The sequence below is a fragment of the Lepidochelys kempii genome, chromosome 3 (genome assembly GCF_965140265.1).
Source record: "Lepidochelys kempii isolate rLepKem1 chromosome 3, rLepKem1.hap2, whole genome shotgun sequence".
In the NCBI taxonomy this organism is placed as follows: domain Eukaryota; kingdom Metazoa; phylum Chordata; order Testudines; family Cheloniidae; genus Lepidochelys; species Lepidochelys kempii.
Window position 1 is genome coordinate 45,757,436 of NC_133258.1, and position 21,764 is coordinate 45,779,199.

At 42.8% G+C, this 21,764-nt stretch overlaps 1 protein-coding gene across 1 annotated transcript in view; it reads left to right on the forward strand.

Moving 5' to 3' along the window:
* Positions 1-7,741: 7,741 nt before the first annotated feature.
* Positions 7,742-21,764, forward strand: part of LRRC1 (leucine rich repeat containing 1) — a 113,776-nt gene continuing 99,753 nt past the window's right edge. The window contains exon 1 of the mRNA XM_073336268.1: positions 7,742-8,091. Coding sequence (XP_073192369.1) covers positions 7,933-8,091 — 159 coding nt within the window. The 5' untranslated portion in view covers positions 7,742-7,932. The remainder of the gene's footprint in view (positions 8,092-21,764) is intronic.

A 21,764-nucleotide genomic window follows, 5' to 3' on the forward strand; every position in this document is an offset into this window, starting at 1 on the left:
TGAAGGAGTGGCAGGACAGAGAGAAGAAGGACCGAAAGGAGAACGCGGCGCGCCAGGACGAAGCCGTGGAGCATCTCTTAAAGGTTATGGAGCGCCAAGCGGGCACGCTCCAGGCACTACTAGCCCCGCAAACCAATCAGCTTCGTGCCCGCCCTCCCCTGCAGCCGCTGTCGCAAAACTCTTTCCCATGAGTCCCCCAGACACCGCCAACACACTCTTATCCACCTCCTGGCTCCAGTCTGTACCCGCTGCATTCCACTCCTGCCCAGTCACAGTCCAGCCCTGCACTCAACACCCGTACCTCTGCAGTTTAGCCCTGATGAAGGACAGTACCCACTCATTGTACTCCAAAGGACAAGGTTGAATATGGTACCTGGACATACACAAATCTTTAACCGTCCCAGGACCCCACCTCCTCCTGGGACCCTCCCTTCCCTCATCCCCCACAGGGCTGATGTGGTTTTTTGTTTTTCTCTCTCCTCCCGTTGTTGTTTTTTAATACAAGACTTGTTTGGGTTTGAAAGCAATCTTTATTCCATTAATTGAAAGCAAACAGAGCCCAACAAAGCAACAGGCAATTTTCTTAAACCTTCATGGTGCGTCATCTGCACCAATCACAGACACCTCCTAGCATTACAAGCACTGCACTCCCGAGCACAGCAACAAATATTAGTGGCTTTCAGCTTCAAATTGCTACCTCAAGGCATCCCTGATCCTTATGGCCCCACGCTGAGCCCCTCTAATAGCCCTGGTCTCTAGCTGTTCAAATTCAGCCTCCAGGCGCTGAGCCCTGAGTGAAGCTTTCACCCTTCCCTTCACAAATATTATGGAGCATACGGCACGTAGCTATAAGCATAGGAATATTGTCATTGGTCAGGTCCAGTCTCCCATATAGGCAGTGCCAGCAGGCCTTTAAACAGCCAAAAGCACACTCAACAGTCATTCTGCACTTGCTCAGCTGTTGTTGAACTGCTCCTTGCTGCTGTCAAGGTTCCCTGTGTATGGCTTCATAAGACATGGCATGAGGGGTAGGCGGGATCTCCCAGGATCACAATGGGCATTTCAACTTCCCCTGCAGTGATCTTGTGGTCCATGAAGAAAGTCCTTGCTTGCAGCTTCCTGAACAGGCCAGTGTTCTGAAAGATGCATGCGTCATGCACCTTTCTGGACCAGCCTGCGTTAATGTCCGTGAAACATCCACAAGCGCCTGGAGAACCATAGAGAAATACCCTTTCTGATTAATGTACTCAGTGGCAAGGTGGTCTGGTGCCAGAACTGGAATATGCATGCCATCTCTCGCCCCTCTGCAGTTAGGGAAGCCCTTTTGTGCAAAGCCATCCACAATGTCATGCACATTGCCCAGTGTCACAGTATTTTGGAGCAGGATGCAATTAATGGCCCTGCACACTTCCATCAACATGAGTCCAACGGTCGACTTTCCCACTCCGAACTGGTTAGTGACCAATCGGTAGCAGTCTGGACTAGCCAGCTTCCACAGTACAATCGCCACATGCTTCTCCAATGACAGGGCAGCTCTCATTCTCGTTTCCTCGTGCTGCAGGACGGGGCAAGCTCATCACACAGTTCCATAAAGTGGCTTTCCTCATCCAAAAGTTCTGCAGCCACTGCTCGTCATCCCAGATGTGCAGGACGCTGTGATCCCACCACTGTGTGCTTGTTTCCCGAGCCCAAAAGTGGCGTTCCACTGTGGTCAGCGCTTCCGTGAATGCCACAAGCAATCTCGTGTCTTAGCTACTACGCATGGCAAGATCAATGTCGCAGTCCTCTTGTCTTTGTAGTTAAGGAATAACTCCACCGCCACTCGTGACGTGTTAGTGAGAGCGAGCAGCATATTGGTGAACAACGCAGGATCCATTCCTGCAGACCGAAGAGGCAGAGAACGCAGTACACAAACCGTTGAAAGATGGCACCAAATGCGGACGGAAGCACAGGGATTGCTGGGATGTGAAGCAATGCATCACGGGGCATTGGGACAGGACCCAGGATGCCCCGTGACCCCCTCTGCCTTCCCACAACTCTCAGTGGCAGAAGAGGAAGAGATGCTCTGTGGGATTGCTGCCCAGAGTGCACCGCTCAGAATACCGCCGCAAGTGTGAACACGCTATTGCGCAGGCAGCTGACAGTGTGAACACACAACAGCAGTTTTCCTTCAGGGCTCTCTGAGCAGTGATGTAACTGCCGGCGATGTAACTCTGCCAGTGTAGACATACCCTTATAATACATGAGTTTTATTTCACTGTTTATTAAGTGACATCTGACTTGTGTACATGAAGGTGTAACACTTTAAGAGTCTGGCATGATTACACAATAGTGAATTATAACAGCTTGTGTTGTTCTGTGATAAAAAGAAGATAATTTACAGTTGCAGCTGCCTGCTGTTTTAAAAACTCCTTATTTAATGATTTCAATAAAAAGTAAGAGCTAGAAGTGGTTGCAGTGATCAGCAGACCGCTTTGAGAAAGGAGAAGCATGTCTCTCATTGTGAATTTACTCTAGTAGTCAGCCCAGTTTGACTTTCAGCAACTCTCAGGACTTTAGTTTACTGTTTATTTGGTAGTATGTTGATGTAATTTGCTTGAAGGGAGTTGGTAATTCCTCTCCTCTTGCAGGGAGAATCAAAAATTTAAGATTGAGAGTTTTACTCAGATTATTTTTTAAAGTAACTAAATCCAATATACCTTGTAGCACTTTAATCTCTAGTTCTTTTTCTCTTACATTTTCTGCTTTGCCCCGCCTTCTCTGTTTTTTTGCCTTGTGCTCTTTTTGTGTTTCTCTCTCTTTCCCTTTTCCTTGTCTACATAAGGGGAATTCTGGGGGGAAAAACAGTCTCTGAGGGCAGGTCTACACTACGTGGTTAAGTTGACCTAAGTTATGCAACTCCAGCTATGTGACTAACGTAGCTGGAATAGACGTACTTTAGGTCGACTTATTGCAGTGTGTGTACCGTGCTGGGTCGACAGGAACATAAAAACATAAGAACGGCCATACTTGGTCAGACCAAGGTCTATCTAGCCCTGTATCCTGTCATCTGACAGTGGCCAATGCCAGGTTCCCCAGAGGGAAAACTCTCCCGTCGCCCTTATGCTTCTCATTCCAATGGAGTACCGGAGTCGACGGCCGAGCGATCGGCGGTCAATTTAGCGGGTCTTCACTAGACCCGCTAAAATGACCCCTGATGGATTGTTAGCCGCAGCATTGATCACCGGTAAGTGGAGACAAGCCCTTAGTGTGGTTAAATTGCAGGAGCCCTGTCCTATTTTTACTGCATTAATTATACCTGTCTTCTAGCAGTTTAATATGGTGCTAAAAATGCCAGCAGCCACCAGAGCATCCATCACCATTGCAATCTCTATTTCCTTCTCCCCTCTTTTTCTTTCTTACCAAAGCAACAACAACAAATGGGAAAATGAAAGCATATTGCTCTCCTGGATCTGCCAAGGCTGCACACTAGTGTTTTCCCTATGGCACTGCCAAAAATAACTCAAAAATTCACAATTAATTGGTGAATACCACAAAACATATTGAAATAGTTTGACTTAATTATTTACCTGGGTGTTAGGAGGGGCAGGTTCAGGGCATTTGCACACATAACTATGGGTTTCCTTGATTTATTGCCTTTATGCCATTCTTCACTTTCTTTACATTGTTTGTTCTACAGAGCAAACAAATGAGGCATTCCTCACATTCCTTCTGAAAGAGTAGAAAGCAGTTCTGTCAAATCTCTGGCACTGAGCAAGTGACACCCACAATTTGAACTCTCACTCACTGATTTCAAATAATAACCCTATGGATTGGTAGTGTGGTCAGTCTAATCTACCTAGGTATTTACATGTAGTATTTGACTGCTTTGAAAAAAATCAGAAAAAAACAAGAGGATTTTTCATTTCTTTTGTGCAGAAGCATGTAATATGGAAACTATTTAGAAAGGGAGATGGAGACTTGTCGATTTGATGGTCCTGGTATGAATCCAACCCAAGTTGGTAGGAATACCAGTCTGTGACTGTTTCTTGGTCTACGTGAAATGAAGACAGCTGTCCATATCAGAAAAACTGACAATAATTGAGACCCCTGTTGGTCTTTCCCAGCAGAGACGCTAAGGAGGTCAAGATGGAACTACCGACTTTTAAAGCTGATCTCTGCATTATAGGGTAGAAGCACATCAGTGGGACAATTTGGGGAAATCTTGCACTAGGGTTGCCATGCTGTATATGTTTTGTGAATAAATGGAGGATGCCAATTTCCTGGGCTGTCAGTCTGGCACTGAATAGTAAATTTGCATACAAGATGGAAAAAGATCATCCAGATGTTACTTTTTTTTTTACTACAAAATGTAAAAAAAATGGTCTGCATGCTCAAGATAGACTAAGATTAGCTTGTAAACCTGTTTATGGTCTTCTGGAGTGAAATACTGATCCAATTGTGTGAACAGAAATTTTGCAAATTACTTCAGCGGGGCCAAGATTTCACTCTTGATGTAATAGTATTTGTATTACTCATGACTTGTTTGAAAGTCAACCTAGCTGCTGTATTTTGTTGTTCTCTAAAAAGTTTCTTGTGTGCTATACTTAATCTAGTCAGTGTTACATCAGCAATCATTACAATTATTTGATCTACTCAATCTAGCAGCCCTCTCTATATGCAGTTTCTTCAGATGTATTCAGGGCTTGCATTTTTTTTTTTTAAATCACTGGATACATGTGAAAACAAATGAAATTTCTGGTTCCAGACTGATAGGTCTTGGGGTGTTTGTAACAAAGCAGGAAACATTTCAGGTATTTATTTAATATTTTGTAGGCTAGTTAACTGTTAGCAGTGTACAAAATCCTAAAATGTCAGGGCACATTTAAGAAAAATCATCAGATAATTGCAAACGCTGCAGAAATCAGACAAATGAAACTTGCGAGATTTAGCAGTTGATCTAAGGTGAGAAATAACACATTAGATTTTAAAAAGACTTCCAATATTCTTACTATCAAATAGGAATTATTCAAGATTTTAGAAAGGGGGAAAGAAGAAAGACAATATTGGATTCAACCCCCTCCCAAAAATATATTTTCCAACTTTATAATTATTAACAACATCTTAACAAGTTCTAATGCTAAATAGTTATTTTCCTAATGCTAAATAGTTATACACAGTTATGCAGAGTCCAAAAATGGTATAAGGAAACCCAACAAACAAGATCTTTGAGACTGAGTTATCTCTGTAAAGCTCGTAGCCATCCCACTCTCAAAGGCATGAAGGAATGAAGTTTGTAGTAACAGATGGTGTTGTTTGTATGTTTGCCTCTGCTAACCCTCTTGACCTTAGAATTAGCCTTTTTTCAAATGAGTTGAAAACCTTATTTTAGAAAGCCTTCAGCACAGCAAATTGGTTTGTTTTTATGCTATAATCATTTTAGTTTGTAAGGTGCCTAAAAGTTATATCATTTTCTTTTTAATTGCTTCAACAATATATTGTGAAGAATGTAATGTAAGAAAATATATGCAGTCTGCATACAATCTTGCTCTTAAAAGATTCAAAGCATCTCAGAGAAAGAAGCTTAGACCTCTCTAGCCAATACTATGGTTAAGCCAGGTAAATTCAGCTGGCCAAATTCATTCCAGTCTCTTTATTCACACAATATAGTTTGTACTATAATATCTGAATGAATATGCAAATTAACATTACTGTACTTGATTCTGCAAATCCTTACACCTATAAATAGTCCCACTGCAGTTCAATGGGACTAGTCACAAGTGTAAAGTTACTCACCTGCTGGATTAGGGCCTATGTTAAGCATGTTAGAACAGCAGTTCTCAACCGGGGGCCGCAAATAGGTTTCAGGGGGTCCACCAAGCAGGGCCAGTGTCAGATTCGCTGGGGCCTAGGGGAGAAAGCCGAAGCCATGTCATGCAGGGTTGAAGCCCAGGGTCCCGAGCTCTTTCACCTCGGGCTGAAGCCGAAGCCTGAGCAACTTAGCTTCACGGAGCCCCCTGTGACATGGGACCCGGGCAATTGCCCTATTTACTACTCCCTAATGTCGGCTCTGGATTTTGTATGCAGAAAAAGAATTGTTGTGGCACAGCTGGGCCGTGGAGTTTTTATAGCATATTGGGGGGGGGGCCTTAAGAGAAAGGTTGAGAACCCCTGTGTTAGAATACTATTATGTACCTTCTAAAATACTTTTATTTGATACTCCTCTAAATTCTGTATTACATTGGGATAGTAGCAGTATAAATTAGTACCACCAGGAAAAAGTTCTGCTGGTCCTGTCCTACATGAGGGCTGATTCCGCATACACTTAAATAAGTGCATAACTTCATACAAGTGAGTCCCTTGGTGTCCCTAGCCTCTGTTTGCCAGAAGCTGGGAATGGGCGACAGGGGATGGATCACTTGATGATTACCTGTTCTGTTCATTCCCTCTGGGGCACCTGGCATTGACCAGTTGGAAGGTAGGATACTGGGCTAGATGGACCTTTGCTCCAACCCAGTATGGCCGTTCTTATGAGTAACAAAGTTAAGCATGTTGCAAAAGTGTTAGCAAGGTTGGGACCTGAGTGAGCCTTACTATGGACTGAGTGCAACATGGAGCTACTATCTATTTTTTATTATATTTTTAAGGTATTGGCTAGTGTAGTATGACAAAAGATTTGTTATAAAGCAGTCTTTGCATGTGCTGAGGTACACAGAAAGACGAGGTTTTGTGTAACGGGGGTTGTCTGATCCTGCAAAAAACTATGAATGTAACTTTCCTCAGATGAATAGTTCCACCTGTCTAAGCATTTGAAAGACCAGAGCCAGCGACAAGAGCTGTGATTACAATCACAGACCAGGATGACAATCTTTCCACTTTCTGACAATATCAAATGGTGTACTGACTACGGACAAGGTTTCAGACACGGAAGAGGACAGTCAGACTCCATCACCTATTAAAAGTAGAGATAGAGTGGAAAAATTACAATTTTAAAGCAATATTAGTGTTTGTACAAACTTCTGTTTTTACTGTCTATATTTACAGAACCCCTCATTTTAACCATCCAAATCAATCAATAATCCATCAGATTCTTCCTCTCCCCCCGGGGTGTGTAACCCCTCATTCAGCTTGTTTTGTTTTGTTTTGCTGGTAGGGTGGGAAAGTTGATCCCGTTTCTTAATGGGCAGGAAACTTTGAAGGGTGCAATACTGCCGTTGCCTCTTGCCTCGTGTTGTTGCTGCAGCAAGGAGCAGCAGCAGAAGAGGTGCTCTGGATTGGTGTCCCAGAGCCTCAGGGTCAGAGACCAGAGTCAGGAAGGGAGAGGGGGAGGGATCAGGGAGTGATGATGTCAGCCTGGAATGAGGGGGAGGGAGGGCGAGAGCGAGTGTTCCGGGTCAGGCAGAGGAATGAAAGGAGGGAGAGAAGAGCAGAGCGCCCAGGGACCCGTGCTAACGAGATACAAGTGATTGGAGAGCAGGGGCCCCACAGGAGACCATAAGAAGGACTTCCCCCGCTGCTCCTGCTCATTGGGCTTTCTGGGACTGGTCTAGGGGGAAGAGTTTCCTCCTTCTCCAGCAGCGTGTTGGATGCGGGTTCCTGTTGCTGCCTCTGCTGGGACTCGCAGTGGGAAGAGGAGGAGCAGGAGGGAGGAGGCTTTGGAACCCGTAGCGGGTTGCTGGCGGCTGGGGCCGCTTTGGAACCCGGCGGGGGTTGCTAGGCGGGAGGGGGGCGGGCGCTTTGGAACCCGGCTCCGGCGGGGGTTGCTAGGGGGGCTCGCAGCCCGGCGCGGGCTGGTCGGGGAGGAGCGTCGGACCCGGCCGGGCTGCTGGGTGCGCTCCCAGGCTCGCTCTTGGCGCGGCCGGCAGTAGCCGGGGAAGGCGGCGGCAGGGAGAGGCGCTGCTGCTGCCAGCCCTGCAGCGGCCGGACCCCTCGTGGGCGGCGCTGGCTGCTGCTATGTTTCATTGCATCCCCCTGTGGCGGTGCAACCGTCATGTGGAGTCCATCGATAAGCGGCACTGCTCGCTGCTCTCGGTGCCCGAGGAGATCTACCGCTACAGCCGCAGCCTGGAGGAGCTCCTTCTGGACGCCAACCAGCTCCGCGAGCTGCCCAAGGTGAGCGCGGGGGCTTGGAGAAGCAAGGCAAGGTCCCGGGATTAAATTGCCCAGCCGGGCTCATTTGCCTGGGCTGGGGCTCCTCCCCCCTCCTCCGCTATTGTTACAGTCTGCTCCAGTGTAGGGTTACAGGTGCCGGCTTTGTGGCGTGGTCGTAGCCTCCTCCCGGTGAGGGGCTGCGCCAGGTGAGCAGCCCCGGCAGGAGCCCGTGGCCCGGATTACCTCCCTCGGCGCCTGCTGAGGCTGAGCCGGGAGAAGTGCTCGTGCTTTGGCCGCTCTCTATGAGCTGTCACAAGCCAGGCTCCCGAGAGGTGTTTGGAAAAGGGGCGTATGGGGGGCGACAGCTCAAGGAAGGCCAGTCCTCGTCTCTCTCTCCTCCCCGCCCCCCTCCCCCCGACTGTGCCCAGGCCAGCTCCTCCGAAAACCTGCAGCTCCATCCATTCGAGAGCCAGCTGCCTGCTAAAACAGGCAAGCCGTAAGGCAGAAGGGAATGTACTGGACTCCACCTTGAATCCAAATCCACTCGCTCAGCCGGTGTTTCAAGTACAGCGTGTCCCCCCAAGGCTTGCAGCTAGGGTGACTAGATGTCCCGATTTTATAGGGACAGTCCCGATTTTGGGGTCTTTTTCTTATATTGGCTCCTATTACCCCCAATTTTTCACACTTGCTGTCCGGTCACCCTACTTGTAGCGTCGTGCGAGGCACGCGGCTCAGTGGTGGTGGTGGGTGAGTTTCCCTCCTCACATTAGAGCGATCCATCTGAAACAGTGCAACTCCTCCCCTACCAGTCCCCCAAGGAGAACCGAGGGGGGAAGAAGGTAGCTACTTCTGCTTTAGTTTGGTGTTCACCCTCGTAGAGTTATTTGCTGAGGCTGTTAGTACTAATGACCCAATACACGTGTTTAACCTCTGGTGTGACTTGGTGCAGTTCACCAATTAAACAAGAATAAACTTGTGGTAGCAATGTTTGCCTAGGGAGGGTGTCATCTAAAAAAACAAACAACTCCCTTCCCCCTCCATAAAAATAAAAACCCAATAGATCATAAGATCTGGGCAACTTTCTTTGGTTTGGAAGAGGAAAGCTTGTCAGAATTAATATAGTCCTAAATCAATGGTACTGCCTACAATCAACTATTATTATCTTCTAATTAAAGGGACACAATAAAGTTTTTTATTTTTTTTAAAGTGAATTACTATTCCTAATAGCACCGTAGATAATTGCAAGTGGAGGGGAAATTAAGAAATGTATTAGTTTACACCACCAGTGTTTGTTTACTTCTGGTACTTTTCTCAGGTCTGCAGTATAAAAAAAATAAACCAATCAGTTTGGCTCTCTGGCTTTCATTCACATTCTGTCACAAATGTCTAAAGGGGCACTCCATTTCAGATCTTGTTAGTGTCAGAACATGCGTTAAAAGTGATTTTCAGATACTACATGCTAATATTGTGGGTTTAAATAACACTCTGCTGTATCTGAAAAGAAGTGACCAGTCCAAATAAACAAAAGGAATAACTTGACTATACATGAAGTACTGTAGAGTGTACAGTACAAAGTAAACAAACTGGATTTTACAGCTGTGATGAGGTTAGGTGTTACATGTAAAACACTCTTAAGTGAGTTGTCACTGTCCATTTACGTTTAAGCCAACTATCTTCATTTAAGCTTTTTAAACCAATAGCAATATTTTTATTGATGTTGGTTCTAAATTCTGGGTCTAGGATTGCTTGATAATGGCCATTTAATGTATTATAATGCAACTGGATTATCAAACTATATACTGATTTTGGTAATACTAGTAACAGAGGAAAACCATAATGTGGCATTAGTTTTCAGTGTTTCACCGTGGCTCATAGTGGTGTAAGTGGCCTTTCAGAAACAATATTTCAAAATCCTAGTGGTGTAGAAGTAGTACAGTACTTGCTATGGGAGAACTGGGGAGATGAAAGGCCTAAAGCTTGCTGGTGTGAATGCCCGTGACAACATCTATTCACATCTATCTTTGTGCTGCTGAGTTATAAGTACACTTTGTATCTAGCCAGGTTTTTTTAATATACTAATCTGTTGGGCTGACAAATTCTCTTTTTTTTCCCCCATGATGTTGACGATCTTTCCTTTCTTGTATTCTGCTTCTGGAAACTGAAAATGTTTGATTCTTATTTTGTTGTACTGTAGATTTGCTCTTCAAGTGATATGAACTCTGCGAGGTCATCAGTGTTGTGCTTCATTTACAGAAAGCATTCACCAGAACTTTCCGTGTAGTACTTCATTGGCATAGTTTGTCGTGTTTGACAACATTTCCTGTACAACTTCTAACAAATTAAAACTTGCTACTAATCTATTGTGAAACAGTAGGTGTTGCTACCTTGAATGGCATAGGAGCATTTGGTGATTCTGAAAAAGCTACAGTCCAGAGTAATTTTAATGAGTAACTGTAAAAAAAAACAAAAAAACAAAAACAAACAAACAAAAAAAAACTTTTTAAAAGGTTTTAGCATGGGAAGATGATTAGCCAGTTGGTAAATTGTGGGTGTGTTTAGTTGTTTGTGGGTGATGGTGTGCTATTTATTTTTTTTTTAAAAGCATTCTCAGGTGCAAACTTTGGACCCTAGTGAATTGCAGTGGTGAAAATCTAACGCTGGAAATGAAACATGCTTAACTGGAAACTGAATTTAATAGGCAGTTGAACTTCTGTTAACTCAGAATTCAGTTAAAACAGCCTATGTAACTGAACAGAAATGGATAAACCAGAAAGGAGGAACTTTCAGAGGTGTCCAGTATTGTTTTTCTGGGATCAGGGGAGTATAATTCATTCTCTGAAAGATAAATGATGGTTTTTAAAACAAGTTTTCTTACAGGAGCTATGACTGTTTTTTGACTCTCTTTTTTAATAAGAGTAATTATGAAATGGTAAGGCGTGACTTTGCTTAGTGAAACTAGAAGTGTTTTTAACTGAAGGGAATGCTTTACTGGTCCAAGTATCATCTTTTGAAATAATTAGACTTCCTGGAACAACAGGTTTGAATCTGGGCATACCTGACTCAACTCTCCATCCTTATGAGGTAGATAAATCTAGTTTCACACAACTCTAGCTTGTGTGAGGCCTTTCAGGTATGTAGTGTAGTTGTAGCTGTGTCAATCCCAGGATATTAGAAAGACAAGGTGGGTGAGGTAATATCTTTTATTGGAACAACTTCTGATGGTGAGAGAGGCAAACTTTTGCAGTTAGAAGAGCTCTGTTTGGCACAAAAACTTGTCTCACTCACCAACAGAAGTTGGTCCAACAAAACATTACCTCACTCACCTTGCCTTTTGGATAGGACCTCTCTTAAAGCGTCATCTGCTCTGTGTGGACTGAACACCCTATGACTTTTTGTAAGAGTATGGCTATCTGACCAAAATTTCCTCTCCCTCTCAACTCCGTCCTTGTGCAGTATACTGTGCTCTTGTTGCTTACTGTAACTGCTGTCACTCTACCTCAGACAGGACCTTGTTTCAGAGATGCAGTGAGAGTGCATGAGGGGGTTGTAGATCCTACTGAGACCTAAGGCTCTGAATAAATGTAAAATCGCTCGGGTGCTATAAATGATAGAGGCAGAATGATCCATGCACTTCTTGCAGTCATTACTTTTTCCTGAACAGTGTTGTTGATGTCTGTCAGGTGATTCATACAATAATTTTTCTGTCCGTTCCCTATGCGATCTTCTGCATTCAGCCTGCTTAATGATGGCATATAAATCCTTCTCTACTCAGTGTATTGGGAGTCCCCCAGGTATAGAAAATAGCTGATGGATAAGGACAAGTGTGCTGGGGTTGCAGTATAGCAAGAATCGGAGTTAAACAATAAATCTTGGTAGGTAAAAAGATGTATTTGAGAACAGATGCAGTCTTGTCTGAAGTTTGTGCATGGGCTTTTAGAGGTACTGTATTTGTGTCCAATGCATACAGTTTATGGAAACTGTCTGTCATGATATCTATCCTTATGCTGCCTGGCTTATCAGAAGCACATAAACACATTTACTAGTCTGCCTTTCGTAGTGTTCTATGGACTTTTCTTCTCCATTGTTCTACTGTGTGTCCATTAACAACTTCTGATAAATGGGCTCAGCTAGGGGTAGTGTCTGAATAGATATAAGAAATAATAACAACAAAGTGTGTGTTATAGTGGTCTTCTAATCTTTTGAGATCAGAGACCACATCTCTAAAAACATTTACTGTAATGGAAATTTTAAAGTTGTGCTGTTTGGAATAAAACTGCCTTGGCAGGGTAATGTAAGAACTTAAGAATATATATATTTTTAAAATGTGGAACTTTACATCGCACACAAGATGCTGTAGTCATCACTTTATATTAAGAGAAGAGTGAGGCACAAATTTTGCAAAGAATTGGTAAAGGGGCATGTTGTGACCCTCTCTTAGGCAGAAGATGCCATTGAAATTGTCGGTGAGTTCTGTTTATGAACTGATGGGACAATATGGACCTAAATAGTCACCAGTCTTATTTTTTATATTGTGCCCTAAACACACTACAATATTTTTATAAACAAATTCTCATTTTAACACACAAAGCAAACAACTCTTAAACAAAGCTCTCAAAGACCTCCTGAATTCAGCAAAACCCTCCTTAGTCCACAGTTAGAAACTCCTCTTGCTCAGTTCTTGCGTTCACCACACCTGCCCAGGAAAAGCTGTGGGAAGTAAGGGTCCTGTGACATGCCCTAAAGTTCATTATGTGAAATGCGCAAGTGAAATCATTGCAGACCACAGAGTGAACTTACTCTGCAACAACACACACAAATATTTGTGTCCTCGTTAAAATGTCTGTACTTGGGATTGGTTAACGGGATTACTTAAGGCAGTTCTCAAGGAACTAAGTAAATTACATACTTGACAGAAATGTTTTGATTGTGCTGCTCAGAGTTGTAGAGGTTGTCAGTAGAGAAAGAAGTTACACTTCTGTAGACAGATTCTTCATGCCACCTGCTACTTCCTTATTAGAGGGCAAAGTCTGCACCTTAGCTTTTGAGGCCTTTTGCTGCCATGCATTAGAGCTGATGTAGTTCTGTTGTGCTGAAGGACTGACTGTGGAGGGGCTAGGGCAGGGGCGGGCAAACTTTTTAGCCTGAGGGCCACATCGGGTTTCCAAAATTGTATGGAGGGCTGATTAGGGGAGGCTGTGCCTCCCCAGACAGCCAGGTGTGGCCCGGCCCCTGACCCCTATCCAACCACCCCTGCTTCTCGCCCCAATGCCGCCCCCTCCCCCCCAGGACTCCTGCCCCATCCACCACCCCCTGACTGCCCCTGGAACCTCTGCTCTTGACTGCCCCCTGCTGCCCCATCCAACCTCGCCTCTCCTTCCTGACTGCCCCCGAAATGGCTGTCCCTGACTTCCCCCTGCTGCCCTCTGACCGCCCCCGAACTCCCCTGCCCTCTATCCAACCTCCCTGCCCCCTGACCGCGCTGCCTGGAGCACTGGTGGCTGGCTGTGCTACAGCCATGCCGCCCAGCTGGAGCCAGCCATGCCACCGCGCAGCACCAGGTCGGGCCGGGCTCTGTAGCTGGACTGCCCCAGGAGCTCGCAGCCCTGCTGCCCAGAGCATTGCACTGGTGGCGCAGTGAGCTCAGGCTGCGGGGGAGGGGGAACAGCAGGGGAGGGGCTGGGGGCTTAGGGCCCGGGCAGGAGGGTCCCAGCCCCCAGGCCATAGTTTCTCCATCTCTGGGCTAGGGAGAGGGCCTTAAGAAGCAACATAGTCCAGTGGGTACAACACTGGACTGGATGTCCTGCAGTTTTGAGTGAGTGCTATTTCTAGATCTGCCATGGACCTGTTGTGTGGCTCTGGGCAAGTAATTGCCTGTCTCTCTGTTTTCCATCCCACGCATCACCAGTCTTGTCTGTTTAAATATTCTGTTCTGTTGGACACGTTTTGTGTGTTACTGTGTTTGTCCAGTGCCTGGAACGATGGGGCCCCGATCTTGGGGCCTGCAGGTGTTTCTGTAACATCACTACTGATGATACAGGAGGGAGGGAAGCAGTGTGTAGGGAATGAGTGAGACGTAGCCGTAGGCTCACGTAAATACATTGACACACTGGCCAAAATCTCAGTGTCATGCACTGCTATGGTCTAGAGGCTGTGCTGAAAGACTGGTCCATGCTTTGGCTGCAGGTTGGTGGAATAATTACACACTCATCGTATACAAACTTTTGTCATTTTGCTTCAGGCCCGGATGGTAATTTGGCCTCTGTAGACTTTGCTCTAAGGCGATAGTCACTTTCGTAATCCGCTTAAGTGAAATCACAGTACGACATTCTTAATTTGAAATGTGTCCACACAGAGACTTGCATAGAAATAACAAAAGATATGAATTAAACTAGATTTTAGTTAGTTCAGCTCCAGTTTGTGCGTAGACAAGCTCTGAATGTGTTTGCAAGGATTTCTGTAGAAAATCATAGACTACAGGGCTGGCGCGCGCCGTCCGTCCGTCCGTCCTACAGTCCAGGATCCTGCATTTCCCCCCAAAACACCCACCCATTCCTGAGTCAAAGCATTGTCAGGTGGTGAACGCCAGGAGTGTAAATCAGTGGTGGCAACTTGATGGTTGGTGGCGGTAGCCTTCCATTACTCCACTCAAATTATTTAAAACACAAAAGTAGTCATGGAATTTATCCCACAACAGTCACTAACTTATTTATAGGTTCTTTGTTTCTAACATGCACTCTACTGTATGTTCTGGTAATTGGTCGCCTAAGAAGTCTTTATAATATTGTATAGTATCTGATCTTGATTGGAGAAGACTTTATTGAGTAAAGAACCAGCTGAGCAGCATAACTTCCCTGTGTGTAAACTAAGATATCTGCTCTTTGTTCACCCGGTCCTTATGTAGTTCAGCCTCCTATAACTCATAGGGTTAAGATTAAAAAGAAAAAGTTGATTTGATTGACCAAAATCTAGTAGTTAAGAAAGACCTTTATAGTCTTCACCGAGTGCCTCTTTTTAACATACAGTATTTGACTGACTGTATTTAGTTTTGACCGGAAAAGCACAATGCATTGGCGCAACGGTGTTCTTAGTCACTTACAACCTTTTATTTATAAACCACGTTTCATTAAATGTCCCTTCTTTACTCACCTGCTGGAGGGAGTGGAAATAGATTTTTATTCTTTCAACTTAATTTATAGTTGGATATCATTTGCTATGGTAAAGAAACTAACTCTCACTGAAGAGTAGGGCCTTTTTAGGATTATCTTCATTTTTCTTTTTCTTAAATTCCTCTTTCACTCCAAATCTGAAGATGCTAGTGGGGTAAGAGACAAATCGAGTAAGCTCTCAAAGCTTTCTGAAAGGAAGCAAATACACATGCTGTGTGATTCACTTCATAAACATATTTATATTCCTCAAACATGAAAAGGCACACACCAAAAGTTAAAAGCTTTCAAGTCTGAACATAAGTCTCCAGTCAACTGAGTTGCATTTCCCAATTTTGTGTGTTGGCACTTAACTACCGATACACATTTTTATCAACTTATTTATGTTTCAGCACTTGACCTATTACAAAGTTTCATTCAAACCAACCTGAATGTTTAAAAACACATCCTATCATCGCTGAGCTGGTTGGACAGAAGTGCAGGTCCTTCAGAATTTTTGCAAATTTTCAATTCGGCAGTCATGTCTTGTCATTTTACTTCTAACATTTAATGCAACGAACTGTGACACAAATGCTTCTGTATAGATTTGGGGTAGAAAACTGGGTTGTCTTTTGTAGCTTTTAAAATCGAGGATTACATTTCAGCTTTTCTTCCTGTTTTGCAGACAACCTGTGATCTTTGTATTTGGGATCAATTATGTTAGCAAGTAACGGAAAGGTTCCATAACTTCTTTGAATGGCTTTTCAGTTTTTGTCCTTGTGATGTTCCAGTTTTTCATTAGATCAAGCGTTTTCCCAGAGACTGACACAGGCCTTGTTTACACAGAAAATTAGAGTGGCTTAAACCAATGCAAACCTGTGTGTGGATACTCCTCATTCATTTTAGAGTGGCTTATTTCAGTTTAGCCTGTTGAGAGCAGGTTTAAGCTAAATCAAAATAGCCACTCCTAAAATGAAATGTGTATCCACATTGGTGTGTGCATTACATTAAATTTGCACCGTTAGTTAAACTGGTGCAATTCTCTGTGTAGACAAGCCCACAGTGGTGTGTGTCCTCCCTTTGTAATCTGTCAAGTCCCACTGAAATGTCTTGTAATTGCTATAGTATATTAGTACAGTACCTCCTTGTAGAGTCCTTGTAAACTGAATGAGTAATTTTTTTTTTCCTTTCCTCCCCCCGAACTGGTGGGTGAACTAAAAAACCCAAATGTTCAAAGTTCTTGGGTCAAACTGAATGTTTTGTTTGCTACAAAATGAATTATTTTCATTTTAGTTTTGATTTGGTTTTAGATATTTTTACCTTTTTTTTTTAAATTTGAACTAAATTTAAAAATAAATATTTCATTTTGAAAGTGTCATAACACATTTTGAAACTTTTTTGGAAAAATATTTTCTTTTTTTGTTTGTGTTAAATTTGGTGAATGGTTTTTGCGAAATATACGAATAGATTTTTGTCAGCCCAAAAAATTGCATTTTTTGGTGAATAAACTATTTGTCTGAAAAATTTCACCCGGCTCTAGTTCCCGTATTTATAAAGTGTGTGTGCCATGTCTTGATCAAAATCCTCCTCATTCAGGATAAAGTTCTATGAAAACTCTTTAAACATAGGTCTTTCCTTCTCTTTAGAATATGTGAGACACTTAAGTATACTGTTTAGTTATATGGAAGATGAAGCTTAGCTTCTCCCCTTATGTTATGCATTATAATTATCCTCATTTATGATGCCATATTTCTAAATAGAATTTTTTTAAATTTGTAGAAAATATGTGCGGCATTTGAAGTTGTCATATGTGGGGAGGAGAGGGGAGATGTCCAATGGAACATAGTCCAGCATGCTATGGATGGGATTATAAAAACAGTTGTGACTAGCAGTGTGGTGATGGCATATACAAGGGTTTAAGGTTAAACTACAACACTAATACTTCCACAAATTACATCTCTATCAGTAGTGGTTAATGGATCTTGCTGTAAATACTGTTCTAGAAGTAGCACCTGGAAACATTCATGTCAAATGCAATTTTAAATTTGCTTGTATTTCAGGCTAGAAATATAGATTATACAACAAATAAATTTCAATAAATTCTGTGCATTCCCTTACACAAAATTCAAGGAGCATGCATATGCTCTGTGAAGATAATTGAACTAAAAAAAGATTTTTTTGTGACCCAACTAAAATTATATATGATACTAAATGTATATTTTATAAATGTCTCCACTCTTTCACCTTCCCTATTTAAAGTCTGTAATACACTTGCACTGACAGTTCAAGTAAATGATGCCTTGCAGAGGAATTATACTGGGATATTATGTTAACGCAACTAGTGTAAGTATACAAGAACACTGTGTGCTGATTGCTCCAAATTGCAGTAGGTTACTAATGCACAATGTTCCTTTAAAATTGGTTTTTGTCTTTTGCTGGTTGAGGCATAAAGAAAATAATGTATTTTTAGTGGACTGACAAACAAACTGCCAACAAAAGAAGAAAACAAGTTCAGCAGAAGTGAATATTTAGATAGCTTCTGCAGAGCCTGTAAATTCCCTGTTGGTGCCTCTGAGAATGTGGCAGAATACAAATGCTTTCAAAAATCTGGATTTTCTTTGAGGTCCTCTTGATTTAATATTTCTTTTCCTTTTATTTTAATTTGGGAGCCCCTTGCCTACAGTCCTGTAGAGAGGCAGTTACAGTGGCATTTATCTCGGAGGAAGAAAGAGGGCACATGTCTCAAAACACAGTGTTCATTATGTTTTACTGTAAAACATGGATTGCTTAGCAGATTGGTGCATACTACAAATTCACTATTGAGAGGAGGGGTTGCCTTGCCCTGCTCAAGGTGCTCGAGGGCAGTTTAATTGCAGTCTCAACAGCACCAGTTGTAATGCTTGATCACTGGCCTCCCCTGCAGCAGCTAAAATAAAATGGTTTTTCCCCCCCTCTACTGTGATCCTATGTCTGTGGCACCAGATGCTCTTTAATCTTTATTGCTGCTGCTTAGTCTACATAAAGGAAAAAGTAAATCCTTGCCTACAGGAAAACAAAATGAAGCAACCTTTTCAATGTGTTGCATTACAGAGCAGGCATGTGAGTAGAGATGCAGCAGCATGTGAATTTGTAAGCCCAGATAACCCCTTGCGCTTTTTTTTTCTCTGTTTCTGTAAAAGTGAGCTGTAGCAGCATAGTCCTGGACTCAAAACTGGCCAGTTACTGATTGTAGGTTAGGGATGGCACGTCTTTTGAGCACAGCTGCCAAACACTAAATTGGTGGTGGTGGAGTGCCAACCTTAGTGTAGCTTCAGTTATCCCATTCGCTCTCTCTCTCTCTTTGGCCTCTTTTTTCCCTTCCCTTTCTGCCTTGCTGATTTTGTATCTCAGACTTCAGCGCATCCATTGGAGGGAAGAGGGGCATGCTGCATTTCTTATGTCTTGTCAAGCACGTCATTTAGAGTGCATGCCAGCGGAGTTTGCATCATGAACTGTAGATCTGGGCTTTCTCTTGCCCTGAAATTTGGCTTTTTTCCTTCCCTTCCTTTTAGTGTGAGTTGCACATGTATGTGAAGCTTAAGGAAAAGATGGAATGCAGAAGCATGACATTCTTTCATGCATTATTCAGTCTTAAAATTACGTAATGACTCCAGAAAGATGAAAGCACTACTCTAACCCAGCTGTAAAATTTTGGGGTGGATGTTTGGAAACAATCCTTACCCATGCTCACTCCCATCCCTCTGCGGGGAAAAAAAAAAAAAAAAAAACCACAAGAAAACCCTCTAGCAGGCTCCTTTTCACTGTGATAAATACTGTCAGATGACTTTGTTTGTGGGGCATCCACAGACTTGATTCATTGTACAAAAAGGTGACTGGTTCTTTGGGCCATCCACTACTTTCTGCTGCAGAAATGAGGTCAGCTGGTTGTGATGAGGTCTAGTAGTTGTTGGGGGTTTTGTAGAGGCCTCGGCCAGATCAAGGCCCTGTTGTGCTAGACAAACAGTTAAACAACAGTCCATGCCCCCCAAAAGTTATAATAATATTTTTTCTAAATTGATTATTGTCCAGAATAAATTGAGGGGAGCAGTGTTTGTCAGATCCCATTCTGTTCTGCACCCCACTTACTATCCCAGTAAGTAGTGAGAATGCAGGATTTGCTCACTTGCTAATGGTGAGGCCTTTGGGTAGCTGAAAGATCCTGACTTCAGTTATGTTATAGTAACTGGCGTTCTATTGTACACAAAGCTGCTGCTGACTATCCTACAGTACATGAGACTCCAACTTAATTTTTTTCACACTTATACCTGTCCAAACCAATTAAACTTCATAGTTATTTCAAATGCTTAACTTCCTCCAGATGTTTGTACCATGGTTAAATAGACAGTTGGCTGTTTTCTGCTGATCTCTTGGGCTGTCATTCCTCATTGTTCCCACATACTCCTGCTCAGAGGTCCCCATTGATCCCAAACAATGACTATAAACTCTTTTAAGGGCTTCATTGCAACAGTTAACTTGAGGTAGTACACTCAAGTTTCTCCGCTTGAGCAAGCCTTGTGTTATTGAAAGCTGCCATATTGCAAAACAGCACTCATAATGCACAGTGATTGGATTAGCAGCGCAGTGACTGGGTTAACTGGTGGTGACTTATAACAATGAATTCCTGCATCTCCACTGCATACAAGCTCCAACCAACCCTCTGCCTCACACCCCCTCCAACAGACCAGCTAGTTTGAATTCTAAGCACCACTTGAGCTGGAGACGTGTGTGTGTGTGTGTGTGTGTGTGTGTGGGGAGCTGGAGACGTGTATGTGTGGGGATAGGAGTCAGATTATGGGGGTAAAACTTTAGATGTGGCTCTGATAGCATAATAATGCCATGAAGACAAACCCTAAAGCAAAAAGGCAGTTGGATATATACAGTATCTGTACAGCAAAGACAGTAACTAAGACATGTGGCTAATACATTAATGATGTTCTAAAACAGACTATTAATATACCACAGAAATATCCCTTCTGTGAAACAATTAGTGATAAGTACTGACATAGCCATACAGTGACTTGATTTCCACATGGGAGGCATCTGTTAACCAAGCAGGTGTTCAGAGCTGAAACAATTGCTGTTCAATATTAGCAGTATCTCTTACATGTTAAATTAGGTGTTTCTTCTGAAGTTTGGTTGTCTTTCCAATGTAAAAGAAAGTTATTTAAACTTAATATAAGCCATCTAGCTATACTTACTCAAATTTGCCACCAGAGGGTCCACAGAGTTGATTGAAAAGTCTTCTTCAAGAAAGAAATAAACTTGGAGCTTTTGTTTCTTGGGAAACAGTGAAGTCTCATAGTAGTTTAAGAGATGAGGCTTTATCCTTCTCATAGAGGATGCTGGTAATCTATCAGTGGTTGAGTACTTCACTGCTTTAGGCCCAACTGCCCCCTATGTAGGGGAAGATGAGACTCTTATCTTTGGTTGTGATGGATCCTACATCCATAATACTGGCTTACGGTTTTCTTGCCTTCCTTTTATTTTGCTCCTGAGATATATATTGATTGGCTGGAGACTTCCTCCTGGACATATCGTGGAAAATTGCCAGGTGTCATTCAGTTGCTTTTTCAGTCGTGCAGCTACACAGGTAGTCTGTAAACTGACTTTTAAGAAGAATGAGTCTATAACTTTCAGACTGTTGATCCATTATTATCTGAATTTGAAGAGACTTCTTTCAATAGAATTTAAATTACACATTAGTTTTTTTACTGGCCTTTATGGGTTTGGCAGTCTCTTTTTGCTGTAAAAGTCCTTTTTATGTTTTTCAGTTTAGTTTCTGCTCTTGGAATAAACTCCAAAACTAGAATTCAAATCTGAGGTTAGGTTGGACATGGTAAGTACAGTTGGCACAACTCCCCACGCTTTTAGAACTTAACATTCAAGAATAACTACTCTATCGAGGATTACTAGTTAATATTCATTTTCTTACTAGGACAAATAAGCACTTGGAATGACACTGTCCTTGCATATTCTACAGATTAAATCCTGCTTTTAGCAAAGCTAATCAATGGCATAGGTTGCATAGTATATGAATATCTACACAAAGCACCAGTCTCGCGGTCTGTCATATTTTTAAATGTATGTAATCCTCTTTGACTTAAAATTGGTGACCAGTAATCTTGAAAAACATATACCATTTATTAAAACTATATTTAGACGGATCTCCTGCCCATAATATATGTAGGCTTATAAAGTTAATCTGAATTTTCTGCATGCAGTATAATTTGTAACTGTATGTGCAGTGTTATGAAAGATTCCATGCTGAGCATTGCTTTCTTCTGTGAAAGTTGTGTATTAAGGTAAAGATTTATTTAATTAAACTTTACATTTGAGCTGGCATGCCATCACTTGTGACGCCAGCAGCAGAGGGTTCCAATGTCCAATCAAAAACATCTGAAGTAAACCCACCGCAACAGTTATTTCCCTCTTCTGATTATTTTAACATTCTTACTCCTGAGGGAATTCTGTGCCCCTGTGTGTGTGCAGAATTTATGTCCCCCGCAGAGTTCT